Raw genomic sequence first — 18,201 nt, 5'->3', positions numbered from 1 at the left:
GGATGAGGTTGGGGCTGGTTCTAGGTGATAATTTTTATAAGTGATGAGCAAGTGTATCTTTTATTAACTGGGAGTAGTTTGGATAAAAAAAATACCATGATAGTTAACTCAGTAGAAGTTCTTCCATCTCTCTATAACTGGGCATGCAGTTTCTTGGTTTATCAGTTTTCAGCCAGTTCTGAGATTTTGTCAGCATGAATCAACATAGATTCCTGCTTGATGTAGAAATGCATCTGTTGGTATCACCAGTGTGGTGTTGGTTTCACGTACCAATTTGAACAGAAAGGGAAAGTAAGACATGTCTTACTGGAAACAAAGAAACTCTACAGGAGTAGCTCCATCATGGTGTTTTCTCAAGAACTCATCCAAAACCATGCACCAAACTCTAGCAATTAAATACCATCACATACCTCCTTAATTCCTGCTTTTAAGCATTTTTAAGCACAGCGTGCATTTCATTTATCTTGCCCTTTCTGACAAAGTTATTAAAAAAAAAAAAAAAAACAAAACAAAACACAAGCAAACAAACAAAAACATAATGGCAAGATAATCTACTGAACATACTCCCACCTTCACAGACTGAAGGAGAGAGTGAAGACTCATACCACATTAGTTACAGTACTTGCTCTCTCCTGGAGCACGTTCAGCTTCAGTGATGGTATGATACATGTCTGCCCCCACTATCATCACCAAGAATGACCTGTAACAGCAGTAGCAGCTGGGCAAAATCTTTATCCCACCTTCTCTGTAGCAGCACAGGAAAAGAAAACCTGTGAATCTCAGCCCGTGTACTTGCCGTCCTGTAAACAGCACAGTATGGCAGCTGGCAGCCAAGAGAGACTCAACTGAGAAAGTGACACAGGCCACCATTTGTCCTCCAAACAGCTAGCAAACACTGGAGAATCCATTTGTTGCAAGTGTTTATGACACGATGGAAATACTGTGAGAGACCATAGCCACCCACATTCTGTCAAATGTCAGCAAACCAATTTCTTTAAATAAGGCTATCAATCATAAGTGGTTCCCACTGTTAATGCACCAAGCAGTTTGCCTTCTCAGCACTGTTCACAGCCTGCTTGCTAAGGAGGTCCCAAGCATTCTCCATACCTGTCAAACATGGTTTATTCAGGTCCTCCACTTCCCTCCAGGAAGAAAATACTGGCCCATGAGCTACAGACATGTAATACAAGAAGATAGTTTGCTATTTGCCATAAACACAGCTAAAAAGCAGAAATCACCAGAAGTCTTCCCCAAAAAACTGCTGGAAAGGGATAGAAAGAAGGAATCTCCTAAAACATATCAACTGTCACAGCAGCTTTCTTCACTGATAGCCCCTCTGCCTTAGAAACCTCTCTTTGCAGAGTGGGAGAAGGAATAAATGGTGGGAAGTGGTTTTGTCCTCAACACCAAAAAAAATCTTTAGGTGGTCACTCACTGACTCAGAGAGAATGGGGAGAGGAACAAGAAGCTGCAATCCCTTTGGCTTTTAACGATTAGCTTAAAATCAGAGATTATGTATGCAAGGCAAAATTAATATTATTATTCCTATCTCATCTTACCACTGATAATTTCCAGCATCCAATTAGACCTTAATTCAGTTGGATCCAACACCTGTAACTCATGCAAATTGTATCATGAATCCTGTTAAACTCCAGTATAACAAGAAATAAGCAGAAAACTTTTATTTCAAAAACTCGCACATTGACTACCTGCATGAGCAGTTGTTCTATGCTGAACACTCATGGGCTTAGAGTTCTCCTGAACATACAGTCCATTTCAGAGGCTAATCAGAAGAACAGGCAAGCGCTGACCAGGACAGATACTTACTGATGCAATAAAAAAAAAGAAAGGCTGTAAGTATAGGAGTAGTATAGCCAAAAGGATTACCTCTGAATTAAATTTCCTAAGAGGTTTATCTGATTGGTGAACAATAAATTCAAATTAAGTCCACTAAAATCAATATAACAATCACATTTTGTGTCCCTGAGGAGCCATCAGCAGCCAACTGTGAGACTGAAAAAGCCTCAACTTAAATTAGAAGTTGAGATCTGAATGCCTGTTATCATGTTTCAGTGACGGAGTTTTCTTTAAGACCAACTCAGAAAAGCAGACATTATATACAACATGGACCAGGAAGGTAGAGACTTATTGCATGAATTAAGAAGGCAGTGTTAGTCTTCACTACAAATTCCTTATTTGATATACAACTTAGTTCCATACACTATTGTCTATGATAAGGCAGCTTCAAATACAAGATGCGTCTGTTTGTCTAAAGATAACATCTTTAATTATGTAACCAGAAAAACAAAAGGAAATTTCAGCTAACAAACAAGGTTATTTCTGTGAAAATAGGATATATTTGAAAAAGCCACAATCTGTCTCCCTTGTGTGCTTAAAAGGAATTGTCCTCAGTGTTCACCCTACCGTTAATTAAGTATTTATTTTCTTGTTTTCCTTTGCATTTTCTGATGAGAAAAGTACTTTGTGACTAACTCTGTTTCCTTGTATGTCTGTACATTTTTTTTTAAATGATGGATTGCAGCCTTTCCATTATTTAAAGAATCAACAACACACAAACAAAATAAATGAGTTAACTTATCACACTGAGCTACTTCATAACCCATACATGTATTACGAATACTACTCTAAAGAAGAAAGTCTAAGGAATGTTTAAAACAAAATATCTTCCTGCACAGAAAGTCTTTTCTCCCCTTCTTTACTTTTCCTTTTACATTTTTAATTTTTCTTTTCACTCTCTTCATTACTCCTCACATCTATCTCCCAAAGTTGCAATAATAGGATATTCAGAAAAGCTGCTGCATATTGAGAACCCACAAGCCCTTCTGAAGAGCCTTTCAGAGTACCATCTTTGATTTCCTCTACTGGGATTCAGCTTCCTTAAAGCTGCTTCTGAAGCTTGGAGAAGTAGTATGCATTAAAAATCTACAGAATACCACTTCAGGCAGTCAAGTAGATCTTAGCAGAGCTGTTCACAATCCTTCCTACAGCAGAGAATGCAGACAGTGTACCCAATCTATCATTAATCTTTACAATCATACACAAAAAGTTTATAAGAATGGTAAAGCCAGCACCACACCCCTCACTGAGGGGATAATCCAAATTTTGCGTGACACAATGTGACTGAAAAGACCATTTGCAAAATCCCTCTGTATACTGCATCATAGATGTATGTATTATTTATGCATAAGATAATTATTTCAGTATTTAATCCTTTCTACTGTGAAATACAAGCAGCTATGTTTCAGCAAGCTTGAATAATCATCTAAAAAATAATTTGCTATACTCTGAGGGACTGCATAAAGGATCAGTGAAAAATTACATGGTTAATATCAGGACATTTTGTTTGTAAAGGGCAACCGGCACTCAATTACTGCTTTAAAATATACAATTATTCTACATTCCAAACCAAACACAGTCTAGTCTTGTGATTTCAGGCTTTTTTTTTTTTTATTATTTCCTATAAAGACAGATATGGAACTCTTAAATCTTTGGTACCAAGTTATTTAACAAGGACTACCTTAGCAATAGATATTGTTCTTTATCTTTCCTGTATTTTAAAATGTTAAATTGTTCATACATTGCATGTCAGGAGTTTCTTGAACTATTTTTTATAGTTTTTAGGTCTAGAAATCTGAATACACAAGTGATCAATATGCAAGTACTATTCGCTCCCTCCCCTTTTTGCCCCAAGAAGTTTACCAGTGCGCAGAGCAAGTCTACTGCTTCCAAGATAAGCTCCTGGTGGCCAATTCGCGTGACTCCAAGATCTTCCAGTTCTTGATGTGTAATACGTAGTAGTTGGTCGCCACTAATCTTCTCTCTCTCAAAGTTCTTAATATATTGCTGCAGGCAGTCATCAAGACCTGCAATAACAGAAAGGAAGAAGGAAAGAAAAGTTAGCAACATCTTATCCTGCCATAGAAAATCAAATCAAAATGGACTGGAGCCAAAAATCAAGCCAACAGAGGATATTTGTCCTATCTTCAAAATAAATATGTAAACATTACTAACACAAGTAATATAATTTGATGCTGCCCATAAATCATAACATTTGGAGAGCTATGGCAGCTGTGGCTTCTCTACCTCTGAACAATACCAATCACTCCTGAAGCCCAAACAGAGCCCTGAATTCTTACAGTATACTGCATTATGAATGCATATCTGACAGTCTCTAATAACAGGTGTATTAGCAATGGCTCTATCAGGAAGGGGAGAGGAGAAGTGGGAACACAGGACAGGAAGACTTTTCAGAGTGCTGCAGAAGCTATTGCATTAGTTATTAGAGTACTATAAGAGTCCAGAAATGAGGGAAAACATTTATGCCAGAGAAAAAATTCTAAGAGGAAATAGAAGTGTGAATACATTTAATGCAATGCATCGAGGAGTAACAAGCTGTCAGTGCCTCTTAACCTCTCTCCCAGCCTACCTCTGCCATTGCAGACTGCATGATGAAGAGGCAGTACTGGAGGTGCCCTCTCCTAGGAACCTGCCCTTTCCTGGGACTCTTGACTAGCAGCTCCTGAAGGGACACGCAGAAGAGTGGTGCAATGTCAGAGTGTGTTTTCTACTCTGAGATTGTTTGTACCCTGCTGATCTCCTGTTCTACAGGGCCAGGTCCTGCTCTGGGGCCACACCAAGTGTAGCTGTTCAGTTTGTGTGCCAGTCTAATGATGTGTAGCTGACTACATGACTTTGCCTGGAGCAAAGAGCATTGCAGAGCAAGAGCACACACCTCTTCCCCACCAGTCCTTGCCTCAGAGGACCAAACCAGCTCAGTGAAGCTCTGCAGCACATCGATCCCTGTGCCAAGGGGATAAGAAAGACTCCTAGTTTTGCATGGGTCTACCTAAACTTTGCACCACACTGAATACCCTCTGACGGAAGAACACAATTGATGCTGAGTATCAGGATTTGAAGAAAACCCTGAATGTATTAATTTAGCTGTGTCTTCAAAGATTGCACCTTTCTGATGTCAGTCTTCAAACAACCACAACCAGCACATATCTCCTTTCCTAATGATGGAAAGGTGTCTGCTTATTAGGTTGTAAGGCAGTGAAAACACTTTTACTTGCTAATCAAAATGCCTGAAAAATCTCAAGATATGTGGAAGAGGAAAGATCTATCTGGCTGCTGAGCAGGAGACTCACAAGAGCCTCAGTGTATAGCATAAAGCTTCTCTGAAGCTGTTTTTGTAGCATTTTCTTTTCTCTTTCACCCCTTTTAGGGTGCAGCCACACCTCCAGAGAGTCTCCACAAAGGTGGTGTTGGTGCTGCAGGCAAGCAGAGTTGCTCCAGCCCTGAGCACACCAGCACAATCTTCACATAGCTTAAACTTCTAGAATTCACACACCAAAACTAAACCACAAGCAAACATACTGTAAACAAAATCCACCGGTCCAAGAGACCAGAAATTCTCATGAGCCAGTTCCCAGTTCCAGCAGCCTCCAACCACTTTCTTCCAGAGCTTTCCACCTCATTTCTTGCTTCTCCAACAAAGTCACTTAAAGGTCTAGGTTAAACAGACATTGAGAGTCATGCCTTCCATTCACTTGCCTTTCTAAACAAATAGATGCTCAAATAACTTGTATACTCTATTATAATAGCAGAGAGTAACAAGAGGCTGAAAGAGTTGGGGTTCAGCATAGAGAGGAAAAGGCTCTGACGATACCTTAGAGTGGCCTTCCTAAACGGGGCCTACAGGAAAGCTGGGGAGGGACTCTTGGTCAGGGGGTGAACTGATAGGACAAGGGGGAATGGCTTTAAACTGAAAGAGAGTAGATTTAGGTTAGATATAAGGAGGAAATTCTTTACTCAGAGGGTGGTGAGACACTGGAACAGGTTGCCTCTATAAGCTGTGCATGCCACATCCCTTGAAATGCTCAAGGCCAGGTTGGATGGGGCTTTGAGCAACCTGGTCTAGTGGTAGGTGTGCCAGCCTACGGCAGAGGGGTTGGAATTAGATGGTCTGTAAGGTCCCTTCCAACCCGCGCCATTCTGTGATTCTATGATCAGGTTACACCTTACCATGCAGCTCTCAAATGTGCTTGACCAGCTTGAGAGAAGCTAAAAATTGTTCCGTAAGTCACCAATAATGAGAAATACAAGTAGTTTAATTCTTATTAAGAGCAATGACATACAAAAGCTTTTATTCTCCTTAGTTTCATTCCCCTACAGACTTGGCTATGAATTACCAGAACCACCAACTCTGATCCATAAAAGGACTTTGCCGCCAAACATATGCACAGAACAGAAGACAGGAACACTAATGCTTTGTGGAGTGCCTTTCCCCACTTTGCACTTAACTAATGAATACTCAGGCTTTGGCCCTTAGAACTGCTTTTAAGTGAAACTACTGTTTCACTGTAAAACACCACAATACACACATACACCGTGTGGTGTACAATGAAGACCTTAATGTCTAAGACACCACTGCTTCTGAACATGTCAAAGAGTATGAGTCCAAAAGCATTTCAGTGGGCGCCCTCAACTCATCCATATGCTGACATTTATTTTACGCACTAGGTAATGTGCACTACTATTAGCAAACAGGTAAGTGGCAATACAGATCAGTTATTCTTTTCTGCCTGACACCTGGAAGAAAGGCTATTTACCAACTCCCAGTTCTATAAGAACTCACTTAGACATTTAACTTTCAAAAGAAAATAATTTTCTTTCAAGCCTTTTTAAATCCATTTGACTTGTTCTCCCTTACACGCATACACAGGATACCACCATCATGAAGAATATGATAAGAGGCTTCTTGATTTATCCATATTTGTACCTATTTTCTTCAAAAGCACTCTTAAGTGCAAATTTTCCATTTGGGAAATTAATTGCATGACCTATGTTACAAGCACCGTCTCTTGTACAATGACATTTATTTTTTGAAAGAAATTGAATATTCTTGACAATGAACAAAATGGTTAATCTAAAATATATTAAAAATAGACTGTAGACGTGCTTTTGCTAAATGACTAAAAAAAGACAGCAGTAAGTACTTCTGATATGCCTCAACATAAGTCCCACACTGCTTACATAGACTTCTGAATGAGAATAATGCAATTAGAGTATTCAACGTCATCAGGTTTCAAAAAAAAAAATAATGAATTCCCAATAAGGGACTAGCAGCACAAATCCAGAATAAGACATGACAGATGCACTTAATAAACACTTACGGAAAATTAATTCTAAATAAAGCCTATATTCTTCCTCTGCCTGCTATCTGTGTATTTTTGTCATTCAGATGTAATATAGACAGATGCATATAGTTCATATAAGGTAAGAAAAAATTAAAGAAAACAAAAATATTACTGGCAATTGCTTGACTCACCAATTTCATAAAAAACAGATCCAGGAAAGAACAAAATAATTTAACTGTAGATTGCATGACATTTTCAGAATAGTTTGCCACAATTACTTCCCCTCACTCCCTAAATAGAATATTCTTATAAAAAGTCATTTATTTCTGTCGTTTTATTTCTTAATTAAAGACCACTAATTCTTTCTGTAAACAAAACTGCACACTGATAGGAGATACTAACAATACAAAAGGGCAGTCAGTGCTGCTCACCCACATCTTTCATCCTCCCAGAGCCACGGCAGACAGCCTTGTTTTCCAGCAGCAAGTGAACTGTAGGGAACTGGCATTCCTGGCTTATGATGCCATTTGACTTGGGGCAGGACAAGACATACCAAAAAACATCAAGCACCTGGGCTCCATCAAGACACCCTGGAAGCCAGCATGGAAAGCACAGATTTCTCTTTTGCAATACTGTCTTAACCGCATCCACCCAACTTCAGTGTAATAGAAATTATTCTGTCATGCTCTGCTCCTCTTCTATGCCCAGATGCTCTCATATTCAAGGATATCATACAACTCACACACCACAGGAATCCCAGCAAATAACTCAGTTTGATGGACTATTCCCTGTTCCTAGCCATGGGTGCAACTGAGGTTGCCAAATACTTAATAGTCCTGGATATTTCAAGAACAACAGTTTTTCTACAAAAATCAGGTTCATTATTTTATTATGGATGTATAAGGTCCCATAGGATATTGGAGAGGTTTTGTGACATCAATGAACAAGTAACAGCCTCATATACAACAGCCCCCCTCCTCGTCAAACTAACCCTAAGATACTGAGTATTGAATTATTGAGTTTTTTTTTTGAAAGAGTCCTCAAGTCTCATGCTCCAGCAATATGACAGACTTCCCAGGAGGCCAGCTCTTCAAGAACCACTCCTCCATGTGGGGTGCTTCCCACCTGAACTTTCCAGCCAGGGAGCTTGGCAATGCTGCCTAGATCCCACTACTGCACTCTCATTACCCAGACAATTTGACGGGGGTCTAGGAGAGCAATTAAGGTGGGAAACTAATACATTGCACTTTTTGTCAGCCAGCATCCCACTGAGGTATTCTGTGTGCAGATATACTGTTCTCTGCATTAACAGAGAAGAAGCAACTCTCTTCATTAAGTTTAAAGAAAGCTCTATCTTGTGTAACTAAACAAATAACAAGCAACAACAAAGGTAAAAATAAAATAAAAAAGCCACTCCAGAGGAAACTGCTAAGAAGTCTGTGCTTTTAATATCAAAAGAAAAAACTTCCCTAGAAAAGTTTCTCTTTCAATTAGAACACAACATAGATGTTTTCTTCCCTACTCTGTCATTGAGTTCTGCCTTCTGTGAGCCAAGCCAGAGTTCACCAATTCATTAACAATTTTTAATGGCTCATTGATGTGAAATTGTGCAGATTTCTATGCAGTGAATTCCCATTTTTACAATGGCACAATAGAAACTGATAAGAAAATGTTTGTTTATTTATTTAACTCTTTTTTATTATAACTCATGTGATTTTCTGGAATAAGATTGTATGATGCAGTGCTACCCTCAGGGGAAATCTTCCATACTTGCAGTCTTCTAACTAATAACACAATCGCACACTTCACGATCCCTCTGAGGTATTATTTTCCATGTGTGTAATAGGTTACCTTTTGAAACAAGCAAGCCAACAAACAACCCTGTAATTCAGCACCAGAATAGGTTATGCACATCTGTCGTAAGTCAGTTAAATGACCCTCTCCATTAAATACATCCTCCAATTCTGATCCCACTACCTACTCTGCAAGAAGTCTTTCCTCCCTCCTCTCTGTGACTTTCTGTAAAAACTGAGCTATTTGCTGAGCCTGTAACAGAAGCTAGGGTAAGGACTCTGACAGTCTAAAATGTGGATTAGATGTACACAAGCACAGTGGCAGTGCATCTTAGTTACAGCAAAAGCGCAAATTTGTTTCTTCTGAAAATCCAACCAATTTAAATTACCCATATTGTGTGTAAGTGGCTCTTTAAGAGATCAGTGCACTCTTAAAAAAAAGTATTTCAAATTATGATAAAAAATAATCATCATTTTCTACGACTAGATTCCTACTCTAACCAGCTACTTAGATATACATGAGAAAATACAGCTGTAAAAATAGTGGCAACTAGGTAGAATATTTTTCCCCAAATTGATGGCAAAGGAATTTTTTCTTAGGATTGGAAAAATACAATGAAATGACAGAGTATGTGTACTTACTAGTCTTCTTTCCAGTTTGGGGTTAAGGGAAATATTATGAACATTACAGGTGTAGCCATCATGCCTGAAACTTTGACAGAGAAGTGTATTTTTATGCTCCCTTGGTAAATCAGAATGAGGATGTAAACTGACAACTTCCCTTGGTATGTCCTTGTTCTGTAATCCCAGCAATAATGTGCAGACAATACATATTTTGCATGGGAGGGGAAAACACTTGGCTTTCTTAAAGTGATGGGTTTGCTTTTAATTTGAAGCAAACAAATTCATCTTTCAATCTGGTAACAGGAAGACTGTGCCCTACCTGAACTCCATTAGTTTCACACCTTAACAAATGTAAATTCAGGCAATGGACTGTAGCACAGAATTTAACAAGTCATTAGGAGAAAAAAGTTTAAAATGGAGTTTAAGGTAAACTGAGCATTTAGATAGTTTAGATACAATGCCTTTTCAGATTGTAAACTACATTTACAGTTTTACCTTTTTACTCAAACTAGTGTGATGGAAGGAACTGCCAAAACATTCTCTTAACATACTCTTAAGGACTGACTCCATGTGGGTTCACTCATGTCACACACCATTTTAACTTAAATGTCCAATTGAGTTCCTGATAAGTTAAAACTGTGCTATCATTCACAGGTTTGCAACTAGGCTTTATCAATCTAAGGCTGGTGAGCTACTGATGTATTTGCTTTCTTTATACAAAAAGAGGCTTTCCTCATGCCAAGGAGCAAGACAATAAAACAAAATTTCTTCCTGTCTTCCAGGTCAAGAACAGATCTGCTCCTGGGTACGGCCAGCAGCCCAGAGCAGGCAGTTATCCTTTATCCAGCAGCTCTTATCTGGGATACACACTCAGGTGTCCTTCACAGGGGAACCACAGCATAAGGCAAGTGATGAAAAAGGGCAGGTTTCACCACAGTTTGTAGATGGGAGATGTCTATTCCCCACCTCAGGGATGTTTCCTGCACTGGGGTCTGCAGCACCTCCCAGGTCTCATGTGTGACAAGCAGATGTCACAGCTGTCAGTGTCAAATGACAAAGCAGAGACCAGAATCCATTTAAGTGCTATAGATGGCAAATTGGAGGATTGTATAGTAGCAAAAAAGTAATGTCCGGTCCCAAAGAAGCACTGCAAGTAGAATGGCAAAAGAAACAAGAGAAGCAGCTTTCATTCTGGATTGAGGAAAAAGTACCTTATTTTTAAAACTGAAAAAAATAATAATAATAATAATAATTGCAGGCACTGGATTTATTAATGAAAAAATGCCAAGTTGCTGAATTACAAGAATATTTACAAAACAGCCAATTACTTTGTGTACTGGTTATCTGCAATTTCAGGCAAAAACCCTCTAACCGTAAGATGTATTTGTCCATTACTACAAAGAATTATTCGCTCCCTCTCCCTACATTAGTCAAAGGAAACTCAAAAAGCATTTTAAACAAACATTAAAAGTGACTGAAGGAGTGATTATTGGGATCTTTTCCAACATAACATATTTATTCATGGAATACAGTATAATATGTTCGTCATGTGCAGCTTAGGGTCAGGTTGATTTTTTATTTATTTATTTTTGTAAACTAGGAGCTAACTGTTGATAGTCAAAACAGTAGCTAAAAGATGCTACTAACTGAAATATACACCATTTATTTTAAGTAATGAAAGGAAAACAGTAAGAAAAAAACACTATATCCACTAGACATATACCACTCTCGCCAGAAAAGCATGTTAAATTTGTTAATTATTTAAATTTAAATAATAAGCAATGAAGAACTTTTAGTTCAGATGTGAACTTTTAGGCAGAATATGTGGACATGAAAACAAGCAATGCAACCATAATGTAGCCTCTCCTGAGGGTATTATAAACGCTAAGATCCTGGCTAGCAGAGAAGAGGTGCTGCATACAGCACTGAGGTAAACACAGAAGGCATTGCACTGGGCTCCTGAAGAGATGCACAAAATATCAAGTGGAAATCGAATTATTTTTTAGATCTTGCACTGTACTCTGCATTTAAGGTTATTGTCAGGAGAAGGGTGATAAGGTGCCAGTAAACAAGGAGAAAGTTATGCCAAGCGAGAACTGGGGAGCCAAAGAGAGCATTCATGAAGGTGCTGGGTTGAAACCCAATTTGGGGTGAGAGAATTACTGTCCCAAGCCAGTACTAATTCTGTAATTAAAAAAACAAATCCAGTTCTAGTAATCTAACTCTTGAATGTCTGCAGTTTCTGTGCCTACAGATACAGTCGCATTTCACAATCATGAGCTCTTATGAGACCTGGATAAATATTCATTATATGAGAGTGTTGGTAATAAATGGCAATTTTGTTCATCAAAAAACTGCAGAAACATCAAAACTGAACATATCGTACCTGGCTCATCAATAGCTCTGCTTTAAAAAAACATGTGTGCTGAACAACTTTTAAAGGGTTTTATTGGAGGAAAAAAAAAAAAAAGTAAATTAAAACAAGGAGGAGGAGAAGCAGAAACTATATATATAGACTGACTACAAGCATGATTTAAAGCTATACAAGACCGAACTGGGTGCAGTGTTGAACTGGGTTTGTCTGGGATGGCATTAACCTTCCCTAGAGCAGCCCACACAGCGCTGTGCTCTGCATCTGTGGCTAGCACAGTGCTGGCATCACACCCATGTCCTGACTACTGCCACCCATGTCCAGCTATAGCCGATCAGCACACATACGGCATCCAGGCCCCCTCCAGGTCACAGCCAAAGGGTAGCAAGCTGTGAATGGGCAAGGGGAAGGAGAAGGAGAAGGGGGGGCTCTTGTTAGGGAAGCACTGGTCTTTCCAAGCAATCACTGTGCGTGTCGAGGCCCTGCTTCCCAAGACATGGCTGAACATCACTTGCTAATGGGAAGTAGAGAATGTTTGTTTTCTCTCTCTTTGCTCTGCACTGCCTTTGCTTGTTTTTCTTTCTTTTCTCTTTACTTACACTGTCCATATCTCAACCTGTGAGCTTTTTTTTCACCCCCATCATATTTTCTCCCCCTCCTCTTCCTTTGAGGAGGGGGAGTGAGAGAGCAGTTGTGGTGGAGTTCAGCTGCCCTTCAGTGTGCAATGACCACAAGTGTCTAATAGGCCAAGTTTTCAATAAAACTGGTCCTTGCTGTTAGACTACTTACAATCAGGGCTTATTATGGAAAGTAAGGCTTGTTAATTATGAGAACAATATCCAGCATTGTGTTTATCTGTTGATAAATGTAATCATTCATATTTCTCTGGGTGCTTTTTGTTTTCATTCTGCCCATCTGTATACCAAAGCCAAATCTTTACACGAGCACATATGAATTTTGCTAAATATCTGAAATCTTAAAACGTGGATAATACTGCAACATCCAACATTGGGCTATATTTTTATGAAATTCAAGGATTAGTATCCCTGATTATCAATATTGTTCTCCATGTAAGAGGTTATAATTATTGTTATATTTAGGACTCTTATTATTGGATTACAACGATTACATTGTTCAACTCCAGCTGTGGCCTTTGCACACCAGAAATGCTGAAGTGTGCTGAAAAGTTAGTGTGGCTCATAATGGTAGCGGAAATCTCTTTGCGAGTGGAAGGGAGGGGAGCTTGCCAAACAACCCACAGCATCATTAAAAATCAGGAATCCCTCAAATAAAGCTAATCAAAGGAAAGCATGCATTACTCCTGATAAACACTACTACATCCAACTGCAGGGGCATAGGGCAGGCATAATGAGGATGGTAGAAAGTGTGCATTCATCCTCATAATTGAATGTATAAAATGACAGATTTTAAATTCAGACTTAGAAGTTCAGTGCAATTTCAGAGGCATCTAGGGATAAGCTAGAAACATCTGAACTGTAAGGAATCTTTCTTTTTCTTTATGAAGGAATCCCACTTGTATTCAGAACAAAGAGGAGCTAGGCTGACTGAGGACAGGGAGGTTGTTTGAATACTGTACTGTACCAGAACCAGAAGTTCTCCAACAAGTTATCCAAGCATCATCAATATTATGAAATTAGAAACAGTAAATGAAATACTTCCATAAAATTTCTCAGAGGAAATCCCATCATCTCAAGGAGGCATTGTCCTGACACAAGGCCCTTGATAAACTGTTTTTTTCCCTCCATGAAATTCAAGCTGTTTAACTAATGAACTCAGATCCCTGAACAGCTAGCTTTATTTCTACTGTTTCACTTGGCAGTTTTCACTCTCACACAATCTCTCTACTCCCCTTTCATCATGCGTACTCCAGTTTGCACATAACCTCAAAAAGGGAAGTCTTTTTGGGACCAATCAATCTTTAACTTCTTCCTCAAAGTACCACTTTTCTCTTCTAAATATCACATGCAAACTAAAATGTATTGCAACTGTTCTGGCATTTTTTTCAGTCAGCATTATAAAATTATGGTCCTAAATACCATTCACTAAAATCTATTTTATCTATTTGTGTTTCATAAGAATTTTTATTTTTACCCTCAAATGTTCCAATTTTTACCCCCATGATTCCCTGTACATCTGCCTGTATCCCTAGCCCTGCAGGGATTCGACATTTTCTAAGAACTTGCTACCATACATCAAACTCTAAAGAGTAACCTCCTTTCTAATTGGTTTCCCCTAAAATACAAAGCAATTTTTGAAAGAGCACAACAAAGTTTCTCAGTATGTGTTCTGACTTTACACTTCCTAGAGGTTTCTGTTTATACTGGTGCAAAGCAACTTTGCAAGATTAAAGTTTACAAAAAGAGCAACTGTCCATCCAATGACAGCATGTGCCTTTATTACTTCTCCAGTACATCTCTCAAGGATGCAATAAGAGTAATGATATTAAAATACACTGAAGGCAGTACCAGCTGGTTCAAGCCCAGCACCAGCATGTTGGTGCCAGAGTGGCCGAGGGCGAGGGCGCAGTCTGCCCAAGGCAAACCTACACTCCAACTGGTCTAGCCCCAGGGCTGCAGCTGCGACCACACTTATGCTAATTCACAGCCCCTGCCCAATGAAGAATTCTGCACCATGCAGGGGTGATAAATTAACAAATTCCCAAATATGACTGCAAGTATTGAAATGCAACCACTGCATCCCCCAAGGATGGAAGGCTTTGTCTAAATAGGTGTGGTACTGGCTTCTCCAGCAGCTCGAAGGGATTGTGGGGCTCAAATACCCCCTCAGGACTTGAGATATGAAAGTCCAATTTTCCGTAGCTTTTTCACCATCTCTCATGATTATTTGCAGCTGTGCTTTACATGATCACATACAACTATAGGAAGTGCAAATCCGTCAAGTGTCCAAGCCTACAGCAGGCACGCAGGAGTGAAAATCTCTCCAAACTCCGAATGAACTCTTGCAACGCCCATGCAATTCCCAGGCTTGAAGCTTTCTTGAGCAGAAGTTCACACAATTCAGCACAGTGTGAGATTTGGGACGGTTTTAGGGTTGTGGGCAGAATAGCTGTACATCCCCCTCCACATGACAAAGAAACATCTGTAACTTAAAATCACTGGTCGAATACTTTGATATGCGTAGGAGTGCCTTAAGGAAGAAAAGGGAAAGCTGTACTTCTAATATTCATCACTTCCTTACAGCAATACTTTAGATGTCTCAGCAAGCATCCTACATCTCCACAAAATATAAATGAATCATATATTAAAGGGCAAAAAAAAAAAAAAAAAAAAAAGTATAACATGTAAGACAGTCAAAAGATGTTTATTTAAGCCAAGCACACCCCTGACATTAACCGAGTAAGTAAATAAGTACTGGTTGTTCTTTCAAATGCCTTTGCATGTTTGCATCTTTACAGGGTGCTCTGGAGCAGCCACATTAAACACACTGTTGTTGTCACAAGAAGGGCCCTCCTCTTCTCCCTCCCTCACATGGGCTAATATATGCTATTACGCAAAATAGTCAAATAAGCTCTGCAACAGCCTTTATTATAGTTCTTCACCATGAAAGCCACCTTTGCTGCCAAGAATTTGTTAAGCTACAATGCATCTTTTTGGAGCGAGCTGGAACATCATGTCCCTGAAGAAATAGTACAACAGTTGTCAGAGCTATACTTTACCTCAATACTGTAGACTGCTTCCCACCATTGCAGAAATCAGTTACTAGTTTAGATAAGCCTTCAAGATTTATTTGGTGATGCCGTCAGACAGTCTACGGATTTCATAAAGCACAGCAATTTGGCTAAAAGCAAAGCAATTCATTTTGCAACGCAAGCAATGCCTCAACTTTGTCCTGCTGACACTCAACCTCTCTCCAGAGCAGTGGTAGATAAGATACTAGGCTTGACTGGGAATGCTTGCAGGATGGCTTCCATCCATGCTCCAAGGGAACCTCTCCTAAATTTGATCTGCCTTCCAACAGAAGCAAGACCATCCAGTGTACATAGGCTCTGTCTGCTTTACCTCAGAAGGGATTTCAGGATTAAGACAGAACCGTAGTGACATTACCTGTAACTGGACAGAACGTGTACAAATAACTTCACAAACAGCCTTACAACTTTATTACATGCTGATACGCACAAATCCCATCTATGCTAAGAAGTCAAAAAATATTCACTTTTGAGCTTCTTGGCTAAGACAACCTGCTACAAATTATATCCAAAGCAGAAACCTCTATATAAAAATACATGCAAGGACAGCTTTGAGTGCCTGTTCTTCCCAACTCTCTTTCTCTCATTAAAAGAGAATAACATATACCATAATGTAAAATTTATAATAGGAACTGTAAACCTGCAAACTGGGAGTGCAACCCATATAACTCGATCATGGGAAAATATATTTGTTAGTTTTCTATTTTATTTGGCAATACACTTAAAATAATGTCATCAGCTTTGCATAAATTGTAAATACATAAAAACTCAACCAAAATCTGTTATAGTGACATTGTAAGCTACACTTTTTCTAGTTTCTCATTTTGCATAATCACACATTAATTGCTCATACGATTTATCCATGAGAAAAAAGCAGTAAGCAGGAATTAGATCCTTCAGACTGAATTTATCTACAGTGACATTTTGGTCTCTTTCAAGTCTCATCAATGTTATATCCCCAGGAAAGAGAAATGAATGTACACGTGGAAAGTAATGTGTGCATGCGTCACACAAAATTAATAACAGTTTGTTTTTAACTATTAACCACATAGCACTAAATCAATGGCATGAGACCTCTGTCCCCAAAGATTTATGGAAAGACAAGATGAGGTATTTCATTAAATGGTAATGGTACATGGTATATACATTTGTGCAAAATACTGCAGTTTAGTGTTGCTAAATATACATACACATTTACTTAGCCAGTGTAGAGGCCTAATGCTGGGAAAACCTCAGGAAAAATATTGAGACTCCCACACTTTGATACTGTTGCAGGGAACATTCAGAACCTTTGATGGGAAGCTGGAGGATGAACGCCACTCTCAACCTCCCAAGCAATTAATGTAGAAAGAGGCCAGAAGCATCACAGAAAATGAGTCATCAATGAAGGTTCCTAGACCCCTACTTGTATGGAGCCATACAGAAGGCAATGCAAGACAAAGTGATGCTCTTGCACATTTTGCTTAGATGTACTTGCAAACAGCCTGGCACCAAGCCACATGGGATGTATGGCAAACTAAACCCAAGAACATGTTTAGAGAGACTGCAGTTCCACATGCTCTCATGTATTGTTGCCATAGCTTATTAAATAAGGAGTTTTGTCATGAATGCATTCTGACCTTGGTTTTCTTTGAGTGATCTTCATCCTTTCTTCTACAACATCCCCAGCCAGCAGAACTAAATACTCATATCAGTCAATATGGGATAAAGTTTCTCAGTTGTGGATATCCCTGCCTATTTCCCCAAAACATCACCAAGAGGTAAATGGTGTTTAAATGCTTCCTGTGTTAGCAATATGTAGCCAGTGGTAGTACACTTGTTCTCTTGTTCTTGTTGAGTATCTCCTGCCCATTCAAGCATTGTTCACTTTATGTTGAAAAGTACTAGAAAGGGTACTCAGTATAAAATACCAAGTATTGTGCTAATAAATGATCAAGACTTAATCTAAAGCTGGAAAAAAAAGTACCAAAAAAAAAAAAAATCAGAATTTTCACCCTGAAGAGTTTAAAAGAACTTGTTATATGCCCCGGGGTTTTGTTTGTTTGTTTGTTTTACTGCATGAGATCCCTTATTCCATATTTACTCTTAAAAGCATACCTGAAATATAGGTTAGATGACGTTTCAAGTAGTCATAAAAGCTGAATAAATTAATAGCCTTTTGATCATAAAAATTCTGTCTAACTTCGCATGCCTTCTTCCTTGTCACTAAAGAGTAAAGGAAACAATTGTCCCTGTTACCTGCCCCAGAATTCTCCCGTCTCATTAAAAATAAAATTTCTGAGCCTCAGTGAGACTTAAAGGGAGGCATTTTTGAGAGACAGAGGACACATTTATTTCCAAGTACCTGTTCTAAGGTATCAAGTGTACCATTTGACCATTGTTTCCAAATGCCAAGTAGTCTGTTGGACATGTATCTATCAGCTATATTCTGATCTTGCACTGGCACCCTCATGCTTAAATATTATTTCAGCCTCCTATAATTCCTTAACACTCTTCAGTTCTTTTAGGATCTTTTTGCTAACTTGA

At 38.9% G+C, this 18,201-nt stretch overlaps 1 protein-coding gene across 1 annotated transcript in view; it reads right to left on the bottom strand.

Moving 5' to 3' along the window:
* CNKSR2 (connector enhancer of kinase suppressor of Ras 2) overlaps positions 1 to 18,201 on the bottom strand; it is a 227,637-nt gene that overhangs the window by 186,405 nt on the left and 23,031 nt on the right. Inside the window, exon 2 of the mRNA XM_082772835.1 lies at positions 3,721 to 3,884. Coding sequence (XP_082628961.1) covers positions 3,721 to 3,884 — 164 coding nt within the window. The remainder of the gene's footprint in view (positions 1 to 3,720; positions 3,885 to 18,201) is intronic.

Source organism: Aythya marila (assembly GCF_965140915.1).
Source record: "Aythya marila genome assembly, chromosome: 1".
NCBI classification, from domain to species: Eukaryota; Metazoa; Chordata; class Aves; order Anseriformes; family Anatidae; genus Aythya; species Aythya marila.
This window is presented reverse-complemented; position numbering and strand designations above follow the sequence as displayed.